Source organism: Ostrea edulis, chromosome 9, assembly GCF_947568905.1.
Source record: "Ostrea edulis chromosome 9, xbOstEdul1.1, whole genome shotgun sequence".
NCBI classification, from domain to species: Eukaryota; Metazoa; Mollusca; class Bivalvia; order Ostreida; family Ostreidae; genus Ostrea; species Ostrea edulis.
The window spans coordinates 21,082,408-21,106,857 of NC_079172.1; the positions used below are offsets into that span (position 1 = coordinate 21,082,408).

At 34.0% G+C, this 24,450-nt stretch overlaps 1 protein-coding gene across 1 annotated transcript in view; it reads right to left on the minus strand.

Moving 5' to 3' along the window:
* LOC125659415 (meiotic recombination protein REC8 homolog) overlaps nucleotides 1–18,319 on the minus strand; it is a 55,066-nt gene extending 36,747 nt beyond the window's left edge. Inside the window, exons 1-5 of the mRNA XM_056148809.1 lie at nucleotides 18,234–18,319; nucleotides 14,145–14,219; nucleotides 12,410–12,552; nucleotides 2,892–2,970; nucleotides 2,207–2,300 (exon numbers count right to left, since the gene is read on the minus strand). Of these exons, the coding sequence (XP_056004784.1) occupies nucleotides 2,207–2,300; nucleotides 2,892–2,970; nucleotides 12,410–12,552; nucleotides 14,145–14,219; nucleotides 18,234–18,289 (447 nt within the window). The 5' untranslated portion in view covers nucleotides 18,290–18,319. The remainder of the gene's footprint in view (nucleotides 1–2,206; nucleotides 2,301–2,891; nucleotides 2,971–12,409; nucleotides 12,553–14,144; nucleotides 14,220–18,233) is intronic.
* Nucleotides 18,320–24,450: the final 6,131 nt, after the last annotated feature.

Sequence of the window (24,450 nt, forward strand, 5' to 3'; positions counted from 1 at the left end):
ACACAATATTAGACAACACTGGGAATTAAATTAATATCTAGAATATTTCCATATCATAAAATGTGAAATTTCCAGAGATACAAAGGAGGATAACTTTATAAAATTGTTTAATCCCAAACTTAATAGAAAATAGCTGTTTAAAATTGAAACTACAATGTACATTTAACTGAAATCTATTAACTGATTTCCAAGTGTTGTCACATTTTCAAAAAGCAACTTTTGGCATTACAATACCCATGGATTAAAACACATTAAAGATCTTAAGAAAAATGTTTTAGAAACATATATCATATCCCCCCACCCACCCTGGATATTGATAAAGGTCAACTTCAAATTTAGAGTGTCTATTCTATAAAGATAGTTAGAAGGGAGGGGGAATACAAGTGTACCTGATCTAATTAAAATCAGATGTTCTCCTTTTCAAAAGTGGCATATAATAAAGCATTAACATTCCCTAGACTCTGTGTAAATGAAGTAGTCACCCAGCAAAGGACTAATCATACTCGCCATTGCTCAACTTCAGTGATTGATGCTAGCACTCTAAAGCATTAAGGCAGTACAAGTTCCTAATACTGTCTGTTACCTCTTCCTTCCAAACTCTAACCAGTTCTGGCCAGTGAATTAACTTATACAGTAAAACATCTGTATCTCGAATATGGTTTATTTCGAATACCCCGCTTAAGTCGAAGTCGACCACCGGTCCCGGTCGTTTTCCCTATATAAATGATTTAAAAAACTTCTGATATTTCGAACACGGTAATCTCGAATACTCCGCTGATGTCGAAGTATTTTCAAGGTCTCATACCCTAAATTCACATGGTTTATCTCCAAGTGCAGACAATTTTCCACTCTGCTTACCATACCTGGCATCGTTAAGTCACACATTCACGCCCGCGGCTACATCAATTATAATTAATGACCGCTAATCCACGCTTGCCTTTTCCGAGTAGACCCAGGTCGCGATAGATGGTTCAACAGCTTGGGTGATTAGTGAAGCCTTTCAAAATTACGGCTAAAGTTCCCCGCCAATTATGAACTAACATGCCCGATTCCTGGGATGGTGTTTTGAATGACACACGCTCTATCATTAACATGTGGGTAAGATAAACGCACAAAATCGTCGAAGTACGCTTGAAGGTAATGCTCTTAATAATGATAATGCATTCAATAATACACGCTTCATCATTAAAACTAGTACAGAGAAAACACGAAAATTTCTTTAATAAACATTTAAAAGTTTGGTTTTTTTTTAATCTGTCTTATTTGTTTCTTACGTGATAGGTTCTTTTATTATAACGCAATAACTACATCCCAGTCGAGCCTGGACATCATTAAACTTAAAGTAAGCATACAGGCACGATCATCTTAATTTTGAAAAACATTGTGAATTCAATACGCAATTTCCGGGTTGCTCAATAGTTATTTCCCTTTGGGGAACTCTTATGAGTATTTGATGATAAAATAGCTCAAACAAAAATCGATAATCACCATATTTCTTTAATTAAAGTATCACTCGTGCAGAAGAGGAATTATAATAAATAATTTCATATTAAATTTAATGGCCTAATTCAAACAAATATTACTCTTGATATGGTCAGTTTAATGTATACCAAAAGCTGATATAAACAAAATTTTACACTTTCATATCTTGTATCCTTATTTACATAACAAGTCTATAATACATGGATACATCTTGTACCCACCCAAGCGTTCAACAGAATACTGAACATACCTCCATCACAGAAGAGCTGATATATCGGAAGTTGTGTATTGGATTTTTATATATATACAAAATGTTTGTCTTTGAAATTCCACAATATTAATTTATCAACTTGTATTAAACTATAAGAAACGGTAGCAGGGTTTTTGTTGATAATGCAAATCCCATACTATGCATCAAATATCCTCCTTCAAAAAAAATATATCCAAGATTGATTTTGGATATCTCGAACCCCCGGATATCTCGAAGTTTTTTCGAGGTCCCTTGGACTGCGAGATAGAGATATTTTACTGTATTTCGTAAAAACCACAAGGATATGAGGGTGCTATAGTTTATATATAATCTTGTCCATGCACACACACACATGGACTTGGAACAAAAACATAACTTTCATTGGCAAAGATAAATTTTTGTCTAAGTATAAATCATAGAACTCAAATTGTCTCTTAAATCTATCTGGTATTGTTTTAAAAACAAATGAAATACCTCCCAACACTCTATCCTGCCAAAGTATGGGTTGTACAGGGGTTGCTTTAGCGTTGTCAATAACACAAGATCTGGCATAGTCACGTGGTCAGCTCTACAATTGATATTACAAAGTGAAATACAGCTCATTAATTAAAACAAGATGTGTTTGTGAAACACAAATGCCCCAATAATGGCCAATTCCAAAGATGGCCAAGGTCACAAGGACAAATATCTTGATACCAGTAGAAAGGTCTTGTCACAAGAAATGCTCATGTGCAATATGAAAGCTCTAATATTTACCATAAAATTTAGAAGTTATGACAAATGTCAAATTTTTAAAAAGTAGGTCAAATGTCAAGGTTAAAAGGTTTAGTACCCACAGAAAGGTCTTGTCACAAGGAATACTCATGTGAAATATCAAAGCTCTAGCACTTACTGGTCAAAAGTTATTAGCAAGCTAAGGTTAATGTTTCAGACAGAATGACAGAATTACTTACATGTAATTACAGAATGACAGACAGGACAAAAACAATATGCCCCCTGATCTTCGATCTCGGGGGCATAAAAAAAGAAAGAAAATTACATACCAAGAATCACGTCTGAATTCTAATACTGAATTCAATTTATTATTTTATGAATGATTTAGAACTTTTTTGTTTTTGATTGCAACATCACATGTAGAAATTAGAGCTACTTAACAAACCTGCAGGCAATATTAAGATCAATATTTTCTCCAATATTTGTTGCAATTCTCACTTTCACCAAAAAAGATGAAATATCCTCTAAAAAATACAAATTTAATAGAATTGTATTGACACTTTAATTATTTAGTGTACAATCACAATATCATAAATGCATATATATTGTAAATATGATTGAAGATTCTGCTTACACATAAAAAAAAACAGAAAAGGTGCTTTAATAGATATTCTAGAACATTCATTTAGTAAGCAACTTCGCTCTAAACCATATTATATTAGGCTGCAAGATCACGTGTGTATCATGTGATGTACACTACAAGTCAGAACTAATCTGTAGACCCAGCTGTTTTATGTTCTTATTAAAGTAACTATAATAATCCACATTTCTTGAATGAAAAAACTTTCTTCCATTTTTTATGTTAAACATTAAAAATATAACTCCTTTGAAATTGACCACTAAAATTTGGACCTTAATGAAAAACAGTATGTTCTAAAATATCATATCATTGGTACATCCTCATTTTGTATACACACAAACATAACGTATGACTTTTAAATGACATCCTACCTATAAAAGAATACTTGCAGGGTTTGTTAAGGTCTTGATTTTAAGGGCCTGCAGAGGTCTTCCCAATTGGGAAAAATAGTGACATTTGCTTCAAATTGAGAAAAAATATTCCATACAAAGAAGTAGGGAGAAAATCAAACCAGAGCATTAAAGTATGATTGGACTCCTTCTGACATGAATTTGGTCAAAACTGACCTTATTCAAATAATCAGAGGGCAAAAAGTTAGGTTTACTTAACAATTTTGAAGCACAAATCGTAATATGTGGGCTGTGGAGAAGATTTTTGAACAAAAAGGCTATCCTGCTGTGATTTGTTTTCATTCAATGTTTGGGAATCTAAAAGCAAAAATTGGGGGAAAATATCTGCTTTATAGCATTGGGAATGGGGCCTTATTTCGACACCCTACAGACCCTAAAAAAATCCCTGACTTAAAATATGACACATATCACATCATAAACTTAGTTACAAGTGTAAACAAAGATTGAAGTATAACATATTGTTTACAAAGGTTTGAAAATGTATGCTTAATAATCTAAGTTACAAGAGTATCTATAGACCTACTTGTACTTCAAAGTTTCAGACTGCAGACATTAGCCACCTGCTATTTACCAATAAAAAATCAAAATGGCCAAGGTAAATGCAATTAAACAGCCAAAATAGCCGACAAATTTAATACTGGGTATAGATACAATGACCAACGTTAGAAATAGATGAGATGCTGCGTTTGCAAATGAAATTAATAAAAATGTTTTTAAAAAATAACGATTAAATTTCTTTGTCTTCCACCTCAAAGACTCACACAACCCAGATTCTTTTTGCCCCTGGCAGAAGTTGCCCCTGCAAATCCAAGGGTGGTCAACAGCACTAAATGTAGTATATAGGAGAGGAGAAAATCTGTGGCTGGACTGTGAATTGAACCCCTGCATTACTAGTCAGGTGCTCTAACCACTGAGCTGTCCACGGTCCGTAATTACTATACATGTTATGATGTAAAGTGCCACCTAGGAGGACATTTTGCACCGTTATTGAATCGAAGGGCAGCCAACTCCTTTAAACTTAAAAATAAAACCCCTCTGATGACTCAACTCCATGCAGGAATGAGACACACAGATGGGATTCCTCCGTGCAGAATCAAACATTGAACCACCTCCCAAGAAATACAGAGATCAAAGATCACTTAAAGACCCCAATCTAAGCCACCTCTCTGTATACAGATATCTAAGATCACTTAAAGACCCCAATCTAAGCCACCTCTCTGTATACAGATATCAAAGATCACTTAAAGACCCCAATCTAAGCCACCTCTCTGTATACAGATATCAAAGATCACTTAAAGACCCCAATCTAAGCCACCTCTCTGTATACAGAGATCAAAGATCACTTAAAGACCCCAATCTAAGCCACCTCTCTGTATACAGATATCTAAGCCACCTCTCTGTATACAGAGATCAAAGATCACTTAAAGGACACATCTCATGTTTTCAAAGTATACAATATTACATGCATTTTGTCTTCTTTATGCTTATAGTAATTAATTCTAATAGTTCGTTCGCCGAAATTTTGCGATAATTAACCACAATACAGACTTAAATCTAAGCCCCGATTTCAAAAAGTCAAGTTAATTAGGTAGGTAGTCATGTGGTACAGTGACGTCACATGCGCCCTTCGGATTGTAAAAGTACTGCGAGATATTATTAAAAACTCAACTTTTAGGGGCCTAATTAATTTACCATGGGCAACATTTAAATCGATGTTGATAAATTGTCTGAGTTTTATATGTGTTCACCACCAGTGCACACAAATAACGATGTAAATACCCAAATATAGCGAGTAAAGCGTGTATGAAATCGGCAAAATTGTGAGTAAATAATGTTTATATGGGTCGCTGTCTACAAACTGTTTGGGGATGTTATTCCTTTATACATCTGTAATTGGCGCTGTTTTTCTAAAATAAACAGTGCAATCATTATTATGTTCCCCAAACAAAGTTTGGGAACATATTGTTTTTAGTCTGTTTCTTATTATTATTATTATTAAGGTCTTCCGTTTCCAACGGAAGACCTTCTAGTGATTCTACTGTTTATTAAGGTCTTCCATCTCCTGCGGAAGACCTTACTATTATTGTTCGCGTTCTTCTTCTTCATTATTATTAAGGTCTTCCGTCTCCTGCGGAAGACCTTACTATTATTGTTCGCGTTCTTCTTCTTCATTAAGGTCTTCCGTCTCCTGCGGAAGACCTTACTATTATTGTTCGCGTTCTTCTTCTTCATTATTATTATTATTTTTATTATTATTATTTTCCTTGGTAGTACACGCGTTTTTCTCAGCCATTTCTCGATCGATTTTCACGAAATTTTCAGGAAAGATGTCTTTTGGTGACGAGACTTTGCTTGCAAAATTTCGTGCTTGACGTCACTTCCTGTCAGGAGTTATCTCTCTTTTAGTGACTTTTTGAAGGGCCTTGTTGTCCACACATCTCCTCAGTTAGTTTTGAAGCTAGAGTCTTGAAATTTCTACACAAGATAGAGTAAACATTTTAGAAGATTTGTGGGGGATTCGATTTTACCGGAGGCGATTTGCCTAAACGCTCGCCTGGACCTGAAAAAATGGATGCCAAAATTTTTCGCCGATTTCAGCGATTTTTGACCTTTGATCTCCAATATCTTTTTTCTTGCAAATATTTTGTTAAGACATGTAGAACAAAAGTTGTGCACATTTACGAGATCTTTTCGAAAATATCAAGATTTAGGGGCTAGCCCCTTAAATTAGGGATCTAGAAGGGCTCAAAGTCTAGATCAAATATCGTTAATATTTTGGTATAAGACATATTCCACCAAATTAGCATAAAATGTCCGTCAATTTTTTCCCCTCCGTATTTAAAAATAAATATGCTCAAAAAGTAAAGAATGTTTTTAATTACAAACTTGAATGGACTAGAGTTAATTATAAAATCAAAAATATTTTGCCACACATAAATTGTTAAAATTATTTTGGAATGTGAATGTTCAAAATATGAGAAAAATTGACAGAATTAACTCCCGTGAGAAGTGGTACCCAACTTCTCGGGTACTTTATTTCAACTTAAATAAGAAAACAAGGGGCGAAAAAGATGTAAAAAAATGTATGTACTTTTACTTAATTTTTATCAAAAAAATTGCAAACTATTTATGAAAACAAATTATACAAAAGTAAATTCAAAGTAAGCAGTTTTTGTAACTTTCGTTCTGTCAAACATATTGACGTTAGCACTAATGTACATATGTACATAGAGATGTACTGCAAAACAATTTGCTTTGATTATTTTTCTGGAATTAAGCATTAAAAGTCATAATCTAATTGTGGAACAGATTTTATTTTCTTTAAACAAAATATTTAACTTAAGAAATTACATTGATATTTGGTCTAACATCATTCTGTCAAACTCTACTCGGCACAATGTGACATTAGCACACTTCTTTACCAAACCATTGTAAGAGTTGTGGTTCTTTATTATTATTACACCTCTCCCTGCAAGGGGCGTTGTAATGGGATTTTCCAATTGAATGGCAGGTTGAGTGAATGAGGTATCCAGATTTACGTAAAACTTCAAGCGATAGACTTTCTGTCAAAATTGCTGATGTTAGCAACATGTGACGTTAGCATAAGAAATCGTTCTATTTGTACTAAATTGTACGTCAAACTACCGGTTTATGAATTCAAAGACTATTTTATTGCAATAAAAACTCATCATGGGAAACTACTTATACTCTATCATGATTTACATCACTGCGAAAAAGTTCTGCAAGATTTTGTTCCGTCAAACAATAACATTAGCATAAAAAAAGTTCCGTCAAGAACCGACTTTAGCATTGTCAGAAAATAAAAGATTCGGAGTCATTATTAAAGCACAATAAACATTGGTCTCGATGTAATGTATATAGATTACATTTAAACCTTTCATTAAGAGAGCCATGTAGTTAAATAATTTCATAACTATTTAGTAAACAGAAGATTTATTAATTGCTAATTCATTTTCCGTCAAGTGTTCCGTCATAAAAATGTGACGTTAGCAACCGTTTTTAAAAAAATGAAATTAAAAGTGAAAGAATACTTTTATAATTTTACTTTTTACATTTTCTTCATCCTGAGTGTTAATATTTTTAGTTACCACAAAAAATTACCACAGTTTGCCACTTTGAAAAAACATTCCAAATGGGAGTCAATACAAGCCTTTTTCATGGAACATGTCATAAGTCAAAGAACAAAAAATGTTCATCTCAACAATCCAAATATATTGATATAAAAATTTAGGTCATATGTTACGTAATAAGGGATTTTAAGGGCCAAAACCATAAAATTTTTACCCCTTGTATCTCGAAAACGACAAATATTTTGAAAAGCAATAAAGAACAAAAGTTGTTCAGAATGATGATCTGAACAATATGCATATTTTGTTTTTACCCTATGTGGCCCCGTTAGGGAGCTACAGTTTGGCCCCTAAAAATTACGTCTAGAAATAACTCGAGAACGGTAAAGAATTTCTAAATACTTGTTGAACAAAAAATGTTTGAAATGTCATGACCTTTCTTACGATATCAAGCAAAAGGGGCTGACCCTTTAAATGAGGGGCCCAGAAGGGTCCAAAGGTTTATGAGAATATCTCAGAAACTATTAATATTTTGTAATAAGTCATTGAAGCGGAAATGTTCATCTAAACGAGCTTGTTCTTATCAAATCAAAAAGTAGGTCATATGTTACGTAATAAGGGATTTTAAGGGCCAAAATCATAAATAATTGACGCCTCATATCTTGAAAACGACAAATATTTTGAAAAGCATTATTGAACAAAAGTTGTTCAGAATGATAATCTAAACAATATGTACATTTCGTTTTTTCCCTATGTGGCCCCGTTAGGGAGCTACAGTTTGGCCCCTAAATATTTCTTGTAGAGATAACTCGAGAACGGTAAAGAATTTCTAAATACTTGTTGAGCAAAAAATGTTTAAAATGACAAGGCCTTTCTTACGATATCAAGCAAAACGGGCTGGCCCTTTAAATTAGGGGTTCAGAAGGGTCCAAATGTTTTTGAGAATATCTCAGAAACTATTAATATTTTATAATAAGTTGTAGAAGCGGAAATGTTCATCTCAACGAGCTTGATCTTATCAAATCAAAAAGTAGGTCATATGTTACGTAATTAGAGATTTTAAGGGCCAAATTCGTAAATATTTGACGCCTCATATCTTTAAAACGACATATTTTTTGAAAAGCATTATTGAACAAAAGTTGTTCAATGTGTCATAACCTATCGATCAATATCAAAAAATGGGTCTGTGGGCCTCATGGCTCGCCTGTAGAGTCGATTTTTGTCGATATCAGTCAATTTCAAAAACTTGTAACTGGTAAATACTTTGTAAGGACATATTGAACAAAAGTTGTTTAGTTTATCGAGATCTATCGATTGATATCAAGAAATAGGCCTATGGTCCTAATGGCTCGCCTGTAGAGTCGATTTTTTGTCGATATCGGTCGATCTCAATAACTTTTTACAGGTAAATATTTTGTAAAGACATATAGAACTAAAGTTGTTGAGTCTATAGAGGGCTAACAAATGACATCAAGAAATAGGCCCGCGGGCCTTATGGCTCGCCTGGAGAGTCGAATTTCAAACGAATTTCACCGCAACTTTGCTTCAGAAGCTTATGATATGAAAAATTGATTATATCTAAAGTGTCTTAAAGTCGGAAACTAAATTGGGACTCATTTGTCTTTTTTTCTTTTTTTTTTTTAACTCCGAGTGCATCAACAAATCGGACGGAAGACCTACTCGTTGCTCGCAACGAGATCGTGTCTAGTTATTATTCTTTTTCTCCGGTACTTTTTTGTCCGGTAGTGTTCTCAGAAACTACAAAAGGGATCGATATGAAACTTTCCAGGATGATAGTATAGCGTTTGTAGATGTGCATAGTGATAGTCATTTTGTCTGCACGTGCATGTACGCGCGCGCACGTGCATTGCAATTTTGGTACAAAAAATGGAAAATCAGAATATTGAAGGAAGCGATATAAAACCTAAATAGGATGATAGTATATCATTTGTACATATGAAAAATAATAGTTATTTTGTCAGCACGCGCACGCATGCGCGTGCACGCGCATTACAAAATTTGTACACTAACTTTGGAATCAGTCAAACTTTTTTGTTGTTCATTGAAATGGCTTGAAATTCATATCATAAGTAGATATTGAGACCTTTAACTGATTTGCATAGTCAAAATTACCAATTTGCACGCGCATGTACGTGCGCTTCATTTTGATTGGATAATGCTAAAACGTTTGTAACTATCTTTTTTATGAAGCGAATGAGATGATATTCGCAGCATACGTAGACAATATGTGTATCTATATATTGGTGTAAGAAAAAAATGCCAACGCACACGCGCATGCGCGTGCAACGTTTTTAAATGTTCAATTTTTAAAGGACGATAACGTTTTTGTTTTTCATCAAATTCTATTGATATTAATGGTTTAGATGTGTGTTGGTACTCCTTACAAATTGCTGTGGTTAGAATTACTGCTCAGCACGTGCATGTACGTGTGCTGAATTCTGATTGGACGATTTTAAAATCGCTATAACTTCCTTATATTTGGTGGAAACGTTATGAAATTCACACTGTGGGTATATGATACAAATGCCTGTTGAACGACATCAACAAAAATTCGGAATCATACACGCGTGCGCGTGTATGCGCGTGCAACGCTTTCTTTCATTTTTTGGTACTGAAATGACCATATTGAACGTACTACATGTAATTAAAGGCTAAAATAAAATGATTTTTTGCTATAGAATCACAAGGACATGACTTTTTAATTGGGGGAGGTTTGGGGAACATATGTAACGGTCCCCGTTACAATTAGAACTAGTTTATTTTTGGATTAGACAAATTATGATACGTTAAATTGTTGACAACTAGGCCCTATGCCAAGCTATTGTCACGCGTGCATTTCGGAAAGAAAGAAAAAGACAACACAGACACAAATCAATAAAAATATTCAAATTTAAAGTGGTAATCACATTATTTTATTTTGATAAAGCAATCTTATTACTATTTTTGAATTGTGATCTGCACGTCTTTAGGAAGTACGAAGTGGGAGCACGGCGTTATAGCCTACTGACGCACTCAAGATGCTACGAGTTCAATAAAGAAATAATTTTATAATTCAATTTAACGTTAGGAAATACAATATTCTATTATTTGTATAATTAAAAGTTCAATTATTTTGTATCTTTAATTTGTTGTTGTTGTAAATCTACCAGTTGGTAGAAGTTACATTGTATCGTCGATGTATGTTGTTACAAGGTGAAGGTCAGTTTATCCGAGTGTGTATTGAATTTGAAGAGCAAAACAGAATGTATGCTATAGGCCTACCAGTGCTTATAGCTTCGATATATCCATTTTCTCGCAGTTTATGAGGGTCTCTGTCCAAGCGATGTTTGAAAAGGTGACTGGGTGTGTTTTTTAAGGTAAAGTTCTTGTTCCAACAAAAAAATTATCCACGTCTTTTTTCTCGTACCTTCCTTCGAAAAATTGGAAAATACTCAGTCTAAATCCTTTCTACCGACAACTAGTACACCCGAACACGGCACAAAACATCTTAATGCATTATTATTTACAAGCCGTTAACGTGACAATTGGTTTTTTGTCGATTAAATCTAATCTGTTTATGAAATGGCTAATAGATGTTTTCAAACCCGAGGGCGCATATGACGTCACACAAAATGGCGCGTAAACTAGCGAAAGAAAATATGCATATCGCAAGATTTGAATTTCATCGCTTTCAAACTCGAAAACTACACAAAATATTTCATTTAAAACACATTTAAAGTAGTTTTAGGCATAAAAAGAGTTAATTTTGCTGAGAAAATGAAAAAGTTTAGAAACATGCGTTGTGTCCTTTAAAGACCCCAATCTAAGCCACCTCTCTGTATACAGATATCAAAGATCACTTAAAGACCCCAATCTAAGCCACCTCTCTTAGAATTTACTTGGACAAAGATAATAAAGTGCACCGCCACGGCACATGATACGCCCGTCACATATTGTTAACAGTATAGATTGTACCCATTAAAACATTTTTTTTTATATCACCTTAATTAAATGTCACAGTGACCTTAAAGTAGGATGCAACACACCTTCTACCTAAAACGCATTAGTTGACCAATTTTGGTGATTCTAGGTCTAATAGTTTTCAAATTATGAGCCGGACAAGTTTTTGACATATATGGCCATATCTTCTGAATGAAAAGTCACAGTGACCTGGTTTTAATGTGTGACACACCTTCTACCCAAGATGTATCTACAGACAAAGTTTGATGATTCTAGGCCTTGTAGTATTTAAGTTACGGGTCGGACACGAAAAAGCTAACAGACGGACGGACAGACGGATATCTTCTTAATGAAAAGTCACAGTGACCTGGTTTTAATGTGCGACACACCTTCTACCCAAGATGTATCTACAAAGTTTGATGATTCTAGGCCTTGTAGTATTTAAGTTACGGGTCGGACACGAAAAAGCTAACTGACGGACGGACATGAACGCCATACCATAATACGTCCCGTCTTAAGACGGGCGTATAAAAACAAAGAGCTTGTCAAACGAATAAGAGACACTAGCTCAGGCCCCAGCTGACACAATTGGCCAAGCATGTCAACTAGGAATTCGAGATCAGATGTGTTGATAGCAATTAACTGCAAGCGTATCCACCCCTTTCATTTATCACAGGTTTTTTTTTACTTATGAGTTATAAATTGACAGAAATAAATATCTAAACATTTGAAATAAATGGATCATATCGGTCTAGAAAGATTTAGATCTGTGTAGAGAAAACCTAGGCATGCATAGATCCGTCAAGAGAATTAATTTAAGACATACTTCAACCTTATGATCACAAAATTAAAGGCAAGGTCTAACCAAGCAAGTACTGCATTTGTTTTTTGTACAGCCGGGTACACCCAAACATCAGTTTAGCGGAGAGGTAGAGGGAGAATCGGGGACGACTTCTGCCAGACACAGCGGGCTGTTTCCTCACCATGATGTAGTCCAAAATATCATCACTGAAATCAAGATCATGTACTGCTACAGTCAAGTGTGTGCAATTCATGTTCGTTGTTATTGGTATGTTTTCTCTTTTTTCTATTGTATATTTCAACAAGAGGCCCACAGGCCTTATCGGTCACCTGAATACTAGTGAAAAATTAACACTAAATTCTAATGTTCAGCAACAGTATAAAACAAGATGCGTTCTTAAAACTTCACTGCCCTCGAAAGTGCATACACTGATGAAAGGCTTTAAATAATAGGTGTATTAATTAACACTAAAACATCAAAAGATATGACTAATTTGGACAAATCCTAATGTCATAACCCTGGGTTATGAAATTCACCATTTTTTGTACATCCTCTTCTGCTATTCCTAAGTATGCATTTAGATTTTTATACAGTACGTACGTATTCAGTGTTTGAAATTGGTTTAAAACTTGGTATAGACCATGGGTCTGTGCCAAAACAAGATGACATAGACCTAATCAAATATTGTAAAAAAAAAAAAAAATCACAAATTTAAAACATTTTCATTCACATCTAATATACTTAGAAAGCATATTTTCTTTCCATTTCCACAATATCCTCCTTTCCTCATAACGCTTATCAGATGTTGACTGACCATGCAAGGTCCTTTGGGATAACTCTATTGCTTTAAATCTAGAAAATTGGCATAGACAATTTGGTCTATCTCAATTACAGTTGGCAAAGACCAGTACCATTGACATAGACTCGGTCTATTGGTCTATGGTTAATTTCGAACCCTAACGTATCAGCAAACTTACACATAAATACTATTACTAAGTTTGGCCCCACTCTGGGGTCAGATCCCTTACTCTGGGGATCATCAAATTTACAATTTGGATAAAGACTACCTGCTCTATCCATTTAGTTTGAATTAAGTATCAACAGCACTAAAGAAGATGTTATTTAAGTGTTTTACACATTAACACTATATAACAAGTTTGGCCCTGCCCTGGGGTCAGAATCCCTACCCCAGGGATCATGAAATTTACAATTTTGGTAAAGGCCTTCCTGCTCTACATCACTATATATGCATATAGTTTTTCTTTCATGTCTATGGTTCTTGAGAAGATTGTAATGGTGCTTATAATTGTTTTTTTCTTCTTTATATTTACAAGTTGTAAATGTAAAATCATTATTGCGCTGCATATACAGCAAAATTACTGAACAACATAATATAAATACTGGATACTTTACAACATTTTCTCGGCTTATGTTCTACCAAAGTGTAACATAGATACATGTAATAGTTATACACTGAATTTGCATTTTTTTTTTTCAAAATTCATAACACTCTAAAGAAATTTATATCTAATATTCTTAATATTAATGTATAAATACATGCATATTTTCTTTATTTGTACTCACGAAATAATGTTAATGATTTAATGAAAATTAAACAACGATTGATATTAAAAATATTTTTGTTTTTTTTCCCTCCCGACCAACCCCAATTTTTTTTTTAATCCGTAAACCAATAAATTAAAAAACTGTGGCCCAGCCAGTCCTGGTAAACGATAATAAACTTACAAGCATCAACATGATAAATATAGCCAGTCCCGGTAAGCAATAATAAACTTACCATGTTTTGCAGAGGTTTACCCGGCTTACTTCTCTTCTCTTCAACACATGCTCATCTTTAATTGTAGCTGCCAACCTGCATTTAAATTTACACATTGCATTCCCCTAATGTCATGATTGATATAGAGATGATGAATGATTATAATTGTACATCAAGTGATTGGGTTAATTTCTGATTCTGATTCTCATACTCAATAGGGGTGTTGCATACATTGATGTATTGTGATGTGAAGGGGTCGGTATGATACATCAATACATATAAAACTGAAGTAATGGGGATTTTATTTCGATACTTTCCAGAAGTATATTATACGCCCATTTTGGTTTTAAAATTAGAATGATACTTTTCCATCTCTGTAAATTATGTCTAAATGCACATGTAAGTGTTTAGTTCTCCACTTTGGTGATGAAAATTCAAAATATTAAAATTTGATGAATATTTATCCATGGTGCTACCATTAAAATGAGTTCATCAACATGCAATTTTTTTTCCACCCCACACAATTTTAAAGAATCCAGTTGAAACTAGGGATTAAATCTAGCAATTTACATAAACATGTACAAATGGAAGTGCATAAAAATAGGCAAATATATTTATTTCCTACCAACCCCCCAACCCCCCATGTGCACGACAACCTCTACCAATAGGTTTAAATACTTAGTGATTTTTCTACATTTTTTTTACAAGGATCCTGTGGCTTTCGAATTGGGAAAAATTGTCAACATTTCAGTCAAATTGGGTAATTCAATTTTTATCATAAATAAGTTTTAATATCATATCAAACATTATATTATCTTTATTTTACACATCTAATTTTCTTTAACCTTCTAAAATTTTCAACTATTCTATCCAAATCATCATTCCCATAACTCTTTATTAAGTCTTAATTATGTATATAATTCACATCGAATGTTTATTTTTTTCAAATACGTTTTCCTTTCATAATTCTATTATTGGGAAAAATGCAAGCTAAATTGGGAAAAAATTGGCATTTAGAAAAGAGGAAAATTCTTTAGTGTCATGGAAACCACAACAGGATATCAAAAATCTTCCAAAAAATATCAATAGCAATGTGGTGATAATCCTTAACAGGGATTTTTTGGGGGTCTGTAGGGGGCCGAAATAAGGCCCAATTCCCAATTCTAAAAAGCAGGTATTTCCCCCAATTTTGCTTTCAAATTTCCAAACAATGAAAATAAATCAAAGCAGGGTAGCCAGGTAGCCTATTTGTTCAAAAACCTTCACATGCCCATATACTACAATTTTTGCTTCAAAATTGTTAAGTAAGCCTAATTTTTTGGCCTCTGATTATTTGAATGAGGTCACCATTGACCAATCTGTAAGTCAGAAGGAGTCCAATTATTCTTTAATGCACTCTTGTTTGGTTTCTCCCTACTTCTTTGTATGGAAGAGTTTTCCCAATTTCAAGCAAATGTCGCTATTTTTCCCAATTGGGAAGGCCCAGGCCCTTGAAATCAAGACCTTAAAAAAAAACTGCTTAAGGATGCTACACCAGAGAAATTTGATACGGATGAAAAGTGGAAGACATGTACAACAATAATTTGAAATTAAAAATCTTCAAATTTACTTTATTTAGTAAAAAAAAAAAAAATGCAGTTTTAGTTGAAAACAATCAGAGAAAAATTTTAAAACCCCTGATGGACTCGAACCCACGATCTACAGTTTAATATTCAACATGCCAACCTACTCAGCTAGGCAAGATTTCAGGGCTTTCAAAAGTAGCCGGTAGCCGGCGGATTTCCGCCGCCTATAGTAACATTAGGTGCCGGCTACTTTAGTGACAAAAATGTATGTCCAATGAAAAAAACTTTTATAAAACTTTAAACATCATCTTCTAAACTTTAGTAGACTCAGAAATCACGGCCGTTAGGATGTAAAAACGTGTTTACTTGCGCTAAATTTAGTTCAGGTAAATACCGGCACCTGATTGGTCGTCTGTTGGTGTAGAAAATAATACGTCAATTGCAATAGTCGGAAAGCCTCGGATTTACCCAATTCGTGACAACACGGACGAGAAGTTCCGAAAGATAACAACAAGTCCTGAACGTAAAAATCAATGAAGCGGAATGAAGAGAACAAATACCCTGTTCAGTTTCGGCTTTAAAAAGGCCAGAAGTGAAAGTGACACAAGTATAATATCAATCAACAATTTTAAAGCGAAAACAGAATTTAATCAGGAAAAATTTCAGACTTGCTATTCTTTTTAATTTGCAAATGCCCATGTGGTATTAAATAAAAACGAAAGTAGAATTTTTCAGCACAAATTCGCTATGTTTCCAACAAATCTGTAGCTGTTAACTTGAATTTGTGGAAAAATAAAATTATAGGTCATTTAAATGTTACTTATTAATTTGTAATAAAGATTGTTTGGGTTTTATTTAAAAAATATTGGGGTGAGCAAAAGCAAAAGGTCCCAATGGGTTTCATGTCAGTCTTGGAGAAAAATATTACTCCCAGTGTAAGTTAACAGACTTTAAGGGACCAAATGAAAATAGAAATATAGAGTTGTGTTAATTGGTGAAGAATATTCTTAAAATATTGGGAGTGCAACTCTTATTTGCAATTCAATAAAAAATAATGATTAAATACATGTAAACTTTTTTTTATAACATACAATGTATCCATTAAATAAGGAAACGAAAGCTGACAATACAGGTAATTAGAACAACTATACATATAATATATATTGATGCTTTATTATATAAAACTGGTGTTGGTTGTGATCTATATTCTTCTTACATTTTACTTTAATCTGCTTATACTCTTGGGTGGCAGAGATTCAAGCAAAGACACTTAAAAATTGATTGATACAGCATTGCAAAAAATAATTACATGTAGTTATCTTGATGCACTTTATTTTTCATTTTGCATCAAAATTAGTACTTTGCAATGTTGAATTTTTTAAAGTTTTTGCATGAACAGAAAATTTCACATATGAAACAATAAATTCATGGCAAAAGTAAAAATTTCAGGCAAAAAAATGACAATTTCAAAGCTGCATTTAAGTGCCAGGAAACCGCCAGAATGCAGGATTTTGCGTCATTTACCCCAGACCCCCGGCCATAAGGGCGCCGAGCATAGCTCAGCGTGCGATACGGCTGCGCCATTCGCATTGGATCGCCTTCTACTTTTTCATTTCAGCCTCCTACTTTTAAATTTGTTGAAAGCCCTGGATTTTTTTAAATGAATAGACAAATATTGCTGATATTTATATTTTCATCCATGTTTTAAAAGGAAGTCAGCCATTATGACGATGAAGAGTACCTCCTTAAATTAAATTCATATAATAATCCCCTTATAGCAATAACATATTTTTTTTAAAGAGGACATTAGAACAATATTACACAAATACTGACAAAATCCTAATATTAAACACAATTTCAGCATTCACATCTATAATATAATACAACAAATGAGAAAATTTATGGTTGGACCAGAAATAAAACCTGCATGGGACCCCTGCATTACTAGTCAGGTGCTCTAACCAGTGACCACTGAGCTTCCCTAGCCAATTTCAATGATGGTCCAAAAAGCCGTAACATAAATGAAATTTCAATTATTCATTTATCAATAAATCAACATTATACAACATCAACAACAACCCCCTCAAATGTTTCAACGAGTAACACTAGTAGGCCTAGTAACTTCAAGGATGATTATTTTCCCCGTGGGGAATGGGGATCTGGGTTAGAATGGGTCCTTAGTAACCCTTGTTTGTCATAAAAGACGACTAAATGCGGCGTCCTTCGGATGGTACCGCAAAAACATGATACAATATTGTAAATTAATTCCTAAAGAAATATTTTAAAATTTTCTGCCATTGCTACCACAGGTGCTTGGGTCATAATATATGAATACACATCTAACCTTATACATATGTAAATAATTCTTTACATATGTATAAGGTTAGATGTGTATTCATATATTTTGACCCAAGCACCTGTGATTGCTACAGCATGTCAGAGCTCTGCGCTCGTACTAGTTACGCCTAAGTTACGATAGCATCGAAAACACATTAGCAATTAAGCAGCTTGATGAACTGTTGAACAACCATTTATATTCCATTACCAAACTGTTCCAAAAACTCCTCCTTTCCTATTCAAAATACTTTGATGATAAAACATTTCCTCAGCAGCTGCAACTCAATTTTCCCGCCACAAAGTCTGGATCATTCCGACGTTTGTGTTACGCTCTAACCCGATCGTTTTAAACAATCAAAGTACTGAAAGTACTGAAAGACGGGGTCAAATTATTCAATGTATAACTTTCAGAAATGGTGCAATTATGCTAATATGACAATTCATATGAAAACTCTCCAGACAAATACTTTAATCAGACAAAGGTTTTAAATTGCAGATTTACGTACAACTTCCTATTCGTGCTTTTGATATAAGAAAAGAAGTGTTCAAAATCGAAATTTTCTTGAAGTCTGTTCCTTTTCTTATGGTTTTGAGGCCAAAACTAATATCTAAAGGAATGCTTGTATTGTGACCTCCTAGTCTCGTGGCCAGTTTTGTTTAATCACTGTGATCCAGAACTCGATATTCTTGGTCATCATTTCGCCGAGATAGTTCCTTCCTTATTAAACCTCAATATTCTTGGTTTGTATCATATAGTGAGGGTCACCATTTTAACTTGTGCACTTAGTTCTCAGCTATTCATAGCTAAATCAGGTGCTGAACTCTTGTGAAAAAACACGAATGTTATAATAAAGTAAATGAAAAGAAATATAGATAAAGGTATGGAACAAAGTTTAATATGTCGACAGAACAGAAATATAACATATGATAGGTTGACATATTACAGTATATGTTTAATAGCTTATTTTTATGGACCAACATAATGAAATCGAATGTTAAAGATAAAATTGCTAATGGCATACTTTGGAATTGCACAATGTACAACCTGTCAATAACACATGAAAGGTTAAAATCAAGTGGACATGTAAACAATCCAATTCTTCTTTAGTAAAGAAAATTTTCTAAACTACTAAAACTGTAAACGAGAACATGTAAATTGTAAACATTGTAACAAAATTGGTAACATAATAATTTTTAAAAAATTGACACACATTTGTGCTAGAAGTTTCCTATGCAATGAACAATATTTACATGTTACAGTCCAACATAAATAAACAAGTCCACAAGCCAGACAACTGTCTTCTCAAGTGAAACAATATAACATGAAGTGCTGTAAATTCAGGCATTTTAGAATATTATGATTTATGCATATACCAGTATCTGGACAATTAATAATTGTAAAAGCATTACTGTTGAATAGTAATAGCATCGATACAGAACAGTGAACTATGATTGTGTAAAGAATATACTACTGTTGCAATGTGAGATTTTGAGTGATGCCTGATCAGGGTTAAATAAATTGCAATGCTGGGTTTTCATCGCTATTTTCAGTATCACAGAAAAGGTTATAATGAGATGGACATGTAAACACTCCAAACTTGTATAAAACAAGATGTGTTTGTGAAACACAAAATCCCCCCGATAATAGCCAATTCCGAAGATGACCAAGGTCACGAAGACAAATATCTTGGTACCAGTAGAATTCAAAGATCTTGTCACAAGAAATGCTCAAGTGCAATATGAAAGCTCTAATATTTACCATTTAGAAGTTATGACCAATGTCAATCTTTTTAAAAGTAGGTCAAATGTCAATGTCAAAAGGTTTAGTACAAACGGAAAGGTTTTGTCACAAGGAATACTCATGTGAAATATCAAAGCTCTATAACTCACTGTTCAAAAGTTATTAGCAAGGTTAAAATTTTCAAAAAGTAGGTCAAACTCCAAGGTCAATGTCACTGGGTCAAAAATGTTGGTACCCACGGAAATGTCTTGTCACAAGAAATACTCATATGAAATATCAAAGCTCTAACTCTTCAAAAGTTATTGGCAAGGTTAAAGTTTTTAAAAAGTAGGTCAAACTCCAAGATCGAGGTCACAGGGTCAAAAATGTTGTTACTCACGAAAAGGTTTTGTCACAAGAAATGCTCAAATGAAATATCTAACCTCTATAACTCACTGTTCAAAAGTCATTGGCAAGGTTAAAGTTTTTAAAAAGTAGGTCAAACTCCAAGGAGGAGGTGCGTCACAGGGTAAAAAATGTTGGTACCCACGGAAAGGCCTTGTCATAAGAAATACTCATGTGAAATATCAAAGCTCTATCACTTACTGTTCAAAAGTTATTAGCAAGGTTAAAGTTTCAGACAGAATGACAGAATGGCAGACAGGACAAAAACAATATGCCTCTGATCTTCGATCTCGGGGGCATAAAAATAGTTTCTAAACTACTAGAACTGTAAATATGTACATGTAGATTGTGAACATTTTAACAAATTATTTACATAATTTCAATTTTTTTTTTTACACACATTAGGACTAGAGGTTTCCTATGCAATGAAAGATATATACATGTGATAGTCAATCATAAATATACAAGTCCACAAGCCTATACATATGATAGTCAATCATAAACATACAAGTCCACAAGCCTATACACGTGATAGTCAATCATAAACATACAGGTCCACAAACCTATACACGTGATAGTCAATCATAAACATACAAGTCCACAAGCCTTTACACGTGATAGTCAATCATAAACATACAAGTCCACAAGCCTTTACACGTGATAGTCAATCATAAACATACAAGTCCACAAGCCTATACACGTGATAGTCAATCATAAACATACAAGTCTACAAGCCTATACACGTGATAATCAATCATAAACATACAAGTCCACAAGCCAGACATCTTTTTTTTTTAAATAATATAATATAAAGAGCTGTAAATTATATAATGTCAAAATATTATGCATCAAATATGCGTACACAGTTCAGTTAAGGCTATCCGAGAAAAATCACAGTGCTGTTATAAATGTACCTCTGTGCACTGGTACCTACTAAAACCCGGTCTCGTCTTCGGTCTCGGTCCCGTGACTAAAACCCGGTCTTCGGTCCCGGTCCCAGATACTTTTATTCGATAAAAACAGAATATATCAGAATATTTGAGCCCCATTTCCCAGCAACTTAGGTATGACATCTCATGCCTGCATTCTGATAGTAAATTGGTCATATCATTTTATTCTTTCGTAAAATAATATGTGAAAACTCCAGGACTAAAAAGTGTGTCATACATAGACATGATCACTAGAAATGTCAGATTCTGTATACTTATACAGAAGATACCCTCTGACTTTAGATGATCTTCAGATAATATATGGTATGTTTCTACTGTAATATCATAATATGCATGGTAACTATATTTATTGTGAATAGTTATATACGTAGATGACTATATGTACAAAATATTAATTATGTTGCACAAAAACTGTTTGTTTCTTATTTTCAAAATATCTTATATTTCAAAGTGCATAAATTTTACATAAACTGACAAATTTACATACAATGAAATCTACATTTATAGATATGCAAGACATACATGTAAATTCATTTAAGAAATAAATTTCAGTTTTGAAAATACAAATAGGCCAACTGTTAGCGCTTCATGAAAAGTCTGCCTGCGTGAAGCATTTTATACCCTCATGTACTTTTACTAACCATTTAAAAGTTTTGGCTAAGGTTAAAGATTTTCAAAAGCAGGTCAAATTTGAAAGGTGAAGAATTGCATATAAAGAAAGGTCTTGTCACAAGGAGTACACATGTGAAATATGAAAATCCTATCAACATGCATTCAAAAGTTATGCCGAAGGTTCAAGTTTCTGCTGACAAACAGACGGATGGACCAAAAACTATATAAATGCGCCCCGAATATCCGATTACGGGGGTATAAAAATGAAATTGAACATTTGCTTTTCAAAAGCATCATTCTTGTATTCAGAATCTTTCTGAAAAAAAAGGGGGGGGGGTGTTGACAAGAGTGCACATTAATTTTTTTTTTTTCGCTATCAACAACAATTATCCATGTTTCAATATCTATAACAGGCGCGTAGCTACGTTTACGTCAAAACGCCCGGGCGTACACACACACACACACACACACACACACACACACAACAACCTATTTTAAAAAATGGTACAAACATAGGTGAAAAATAAGTGTCTGCAGTATCTGCGGTACATTAGTCTCCCCCGGACCCCCTACCAGGGCCCTGCCCTGGACCCGCTGGGGGGCCTTGAGCGGCCCCCAGACCCCTCGCCGTACAATTCATACTCAGGCTACGCCACTGTATGGACAATATTTTTTGTTTGTTTTTTTGTTTTGTTTTTGTTTTTTCATTTAACTAATGAACATAATTTTATAACAACTAATATAACGTCATAATGTAACAAGTTAATGTGATTCTCACGATACACTCGTAAATGAGAGAGAGAGAGAGAGAGAGAGAGAGAGAGAGAGAGAGAGAGAAGTAAATTACTTTTTTTTTTAATGTACACATGATACACCTTTTTTAAAACCTCGAAAAAAGCGGATTTTGGTGGTGGATTTTATTTATATAATCTATTATTCGGACACAAATCATGCAAAACGTCAATTTATTCGGGAACAAATTATACAAAACTTCAATATCTGACAACCGAGCCCCTGTGCATAAATCTCTGGATGGCTTTCAGGATTTGTCTACACTGTTGTATAGTCAACGTCTTAAGAAATATCTGCTACTTTATCATTAAATCCATTTTAAAATCTTTGAGTCTACCCTCGTGGCATCTCAATGGTAAGATTTTAACTGAATTTACTGTTAAAGTGGTCGATTCCTTTGGTGAGTGTATGTACGTTCAGAAGCTAAGGAGAGACTTTAATATAGCATAGCTTACAAATTAAATTAATGAAACAAGATCCTGTCTGTGTAGTTATAGAAGGAAACACGATTGTGGGCCTTTTCGAAATAAATGTATTAATTGTTCTTGTACATTAGATTTAATACCAAATGAAAAAATAGGACTGTTGATCTCAAATACACTTTCGATTATGTGACCCTTGAACCGGGTGTTGCTAAAACGCGGAACGGAAAACGGAACGGAATTTAAGAATTAAAATGATTAATGTAGATAATTGAGGGGGGGGGGGGGTGTTAATTCATTTTGATTAAAATAAATAATTTGGATATTGTTTACAAGCGATAAAACAACTCTTAAAATTTTGCATCATAAATTAATGAAGCGGATTAAGTTAAACGTTTGCATAAGACTTTACAAAGACTTTTTACAAGAATTTTGAAAATTTCGGCATTGACAAAAGTGTTAGCAAGCAGTGACACCTACGGGTAGAAAATGAAAAGATAGCACGTGGTTTATGTACCCCCCCCCCCTTCGTGGTAAAACGTCATTAACGCACATGCAGTGGCGGATTTAAGGGGGGCCGCGGCCGCCGCCCCCCCCCCCCCCCCCACCTAAAATTTTCAAATTTTAAGGTAAATCGTGGTACATGTATCTTGTTTAGAAAAATGTACTAAACGATAAAAGAAGCAATAATTTCTTCCACTCCCGGATAAATAAATGACAAAATCTTTTGATTTCTTGAATTACTTTATTGGGAGAACTTAATTTTTTTTTCGAAAAACCCTTAAAATTTGCTTCATCTTATTAATTTCACCTTATAAAAAACGATGGAAAATAGTACAAATGACTAAATAGGAGACATATTTCAAGCCCTATAAAATCTGTAAAATCCAGGAGCTTCGTCCCCTGGGCCCCCACCAGGGCTTCGCCTCAAGGCGGCCCCCCAACCTCCCTGCCTCAAAGTGGCGCCCCCCGTAACTGCAATTCCTGCATGGATCCGCCTCTGACATGTACATGTATTTACACATAATACCGTGTATGTGTCTGTACAGGGAGTGTGATATGCATTAAACAACGAGATGATTCATGATCTTATTAAGTCAACAAGTTAAACATCTTGTGTTTGAGTTATTATTTGTTAACAGTGAATTAGTGACCGCAGCACTCCAATCCTAAATAGGGAGGACCTCTGGCAGTTCATTTCTAAACTAAATACTTGTATAGTTTAACATTTGGATTAATAATGAGATGTCTTTTAATTTTCCATCCAAGCATAAATTCTGTGTTATCCTTTAAAGTTGGGTCTTTAACTAATTCATATATTATGAAATAAATCTGTTAATATTCCTCTTACTATGGGTCGTAAACTTCACCCTAGTTTACATTGATTCTGTTTAAATCTGTCTTTTTCGCTGTATCTCTTCAGTTTCAACACTTTTCTGCAGGATATCGGTAAATGTACGAACTTTCACATAGATTCATCTCAAATGAGGCAAAGCTTTTTTCCACACCCGACTCGTTCGCTTT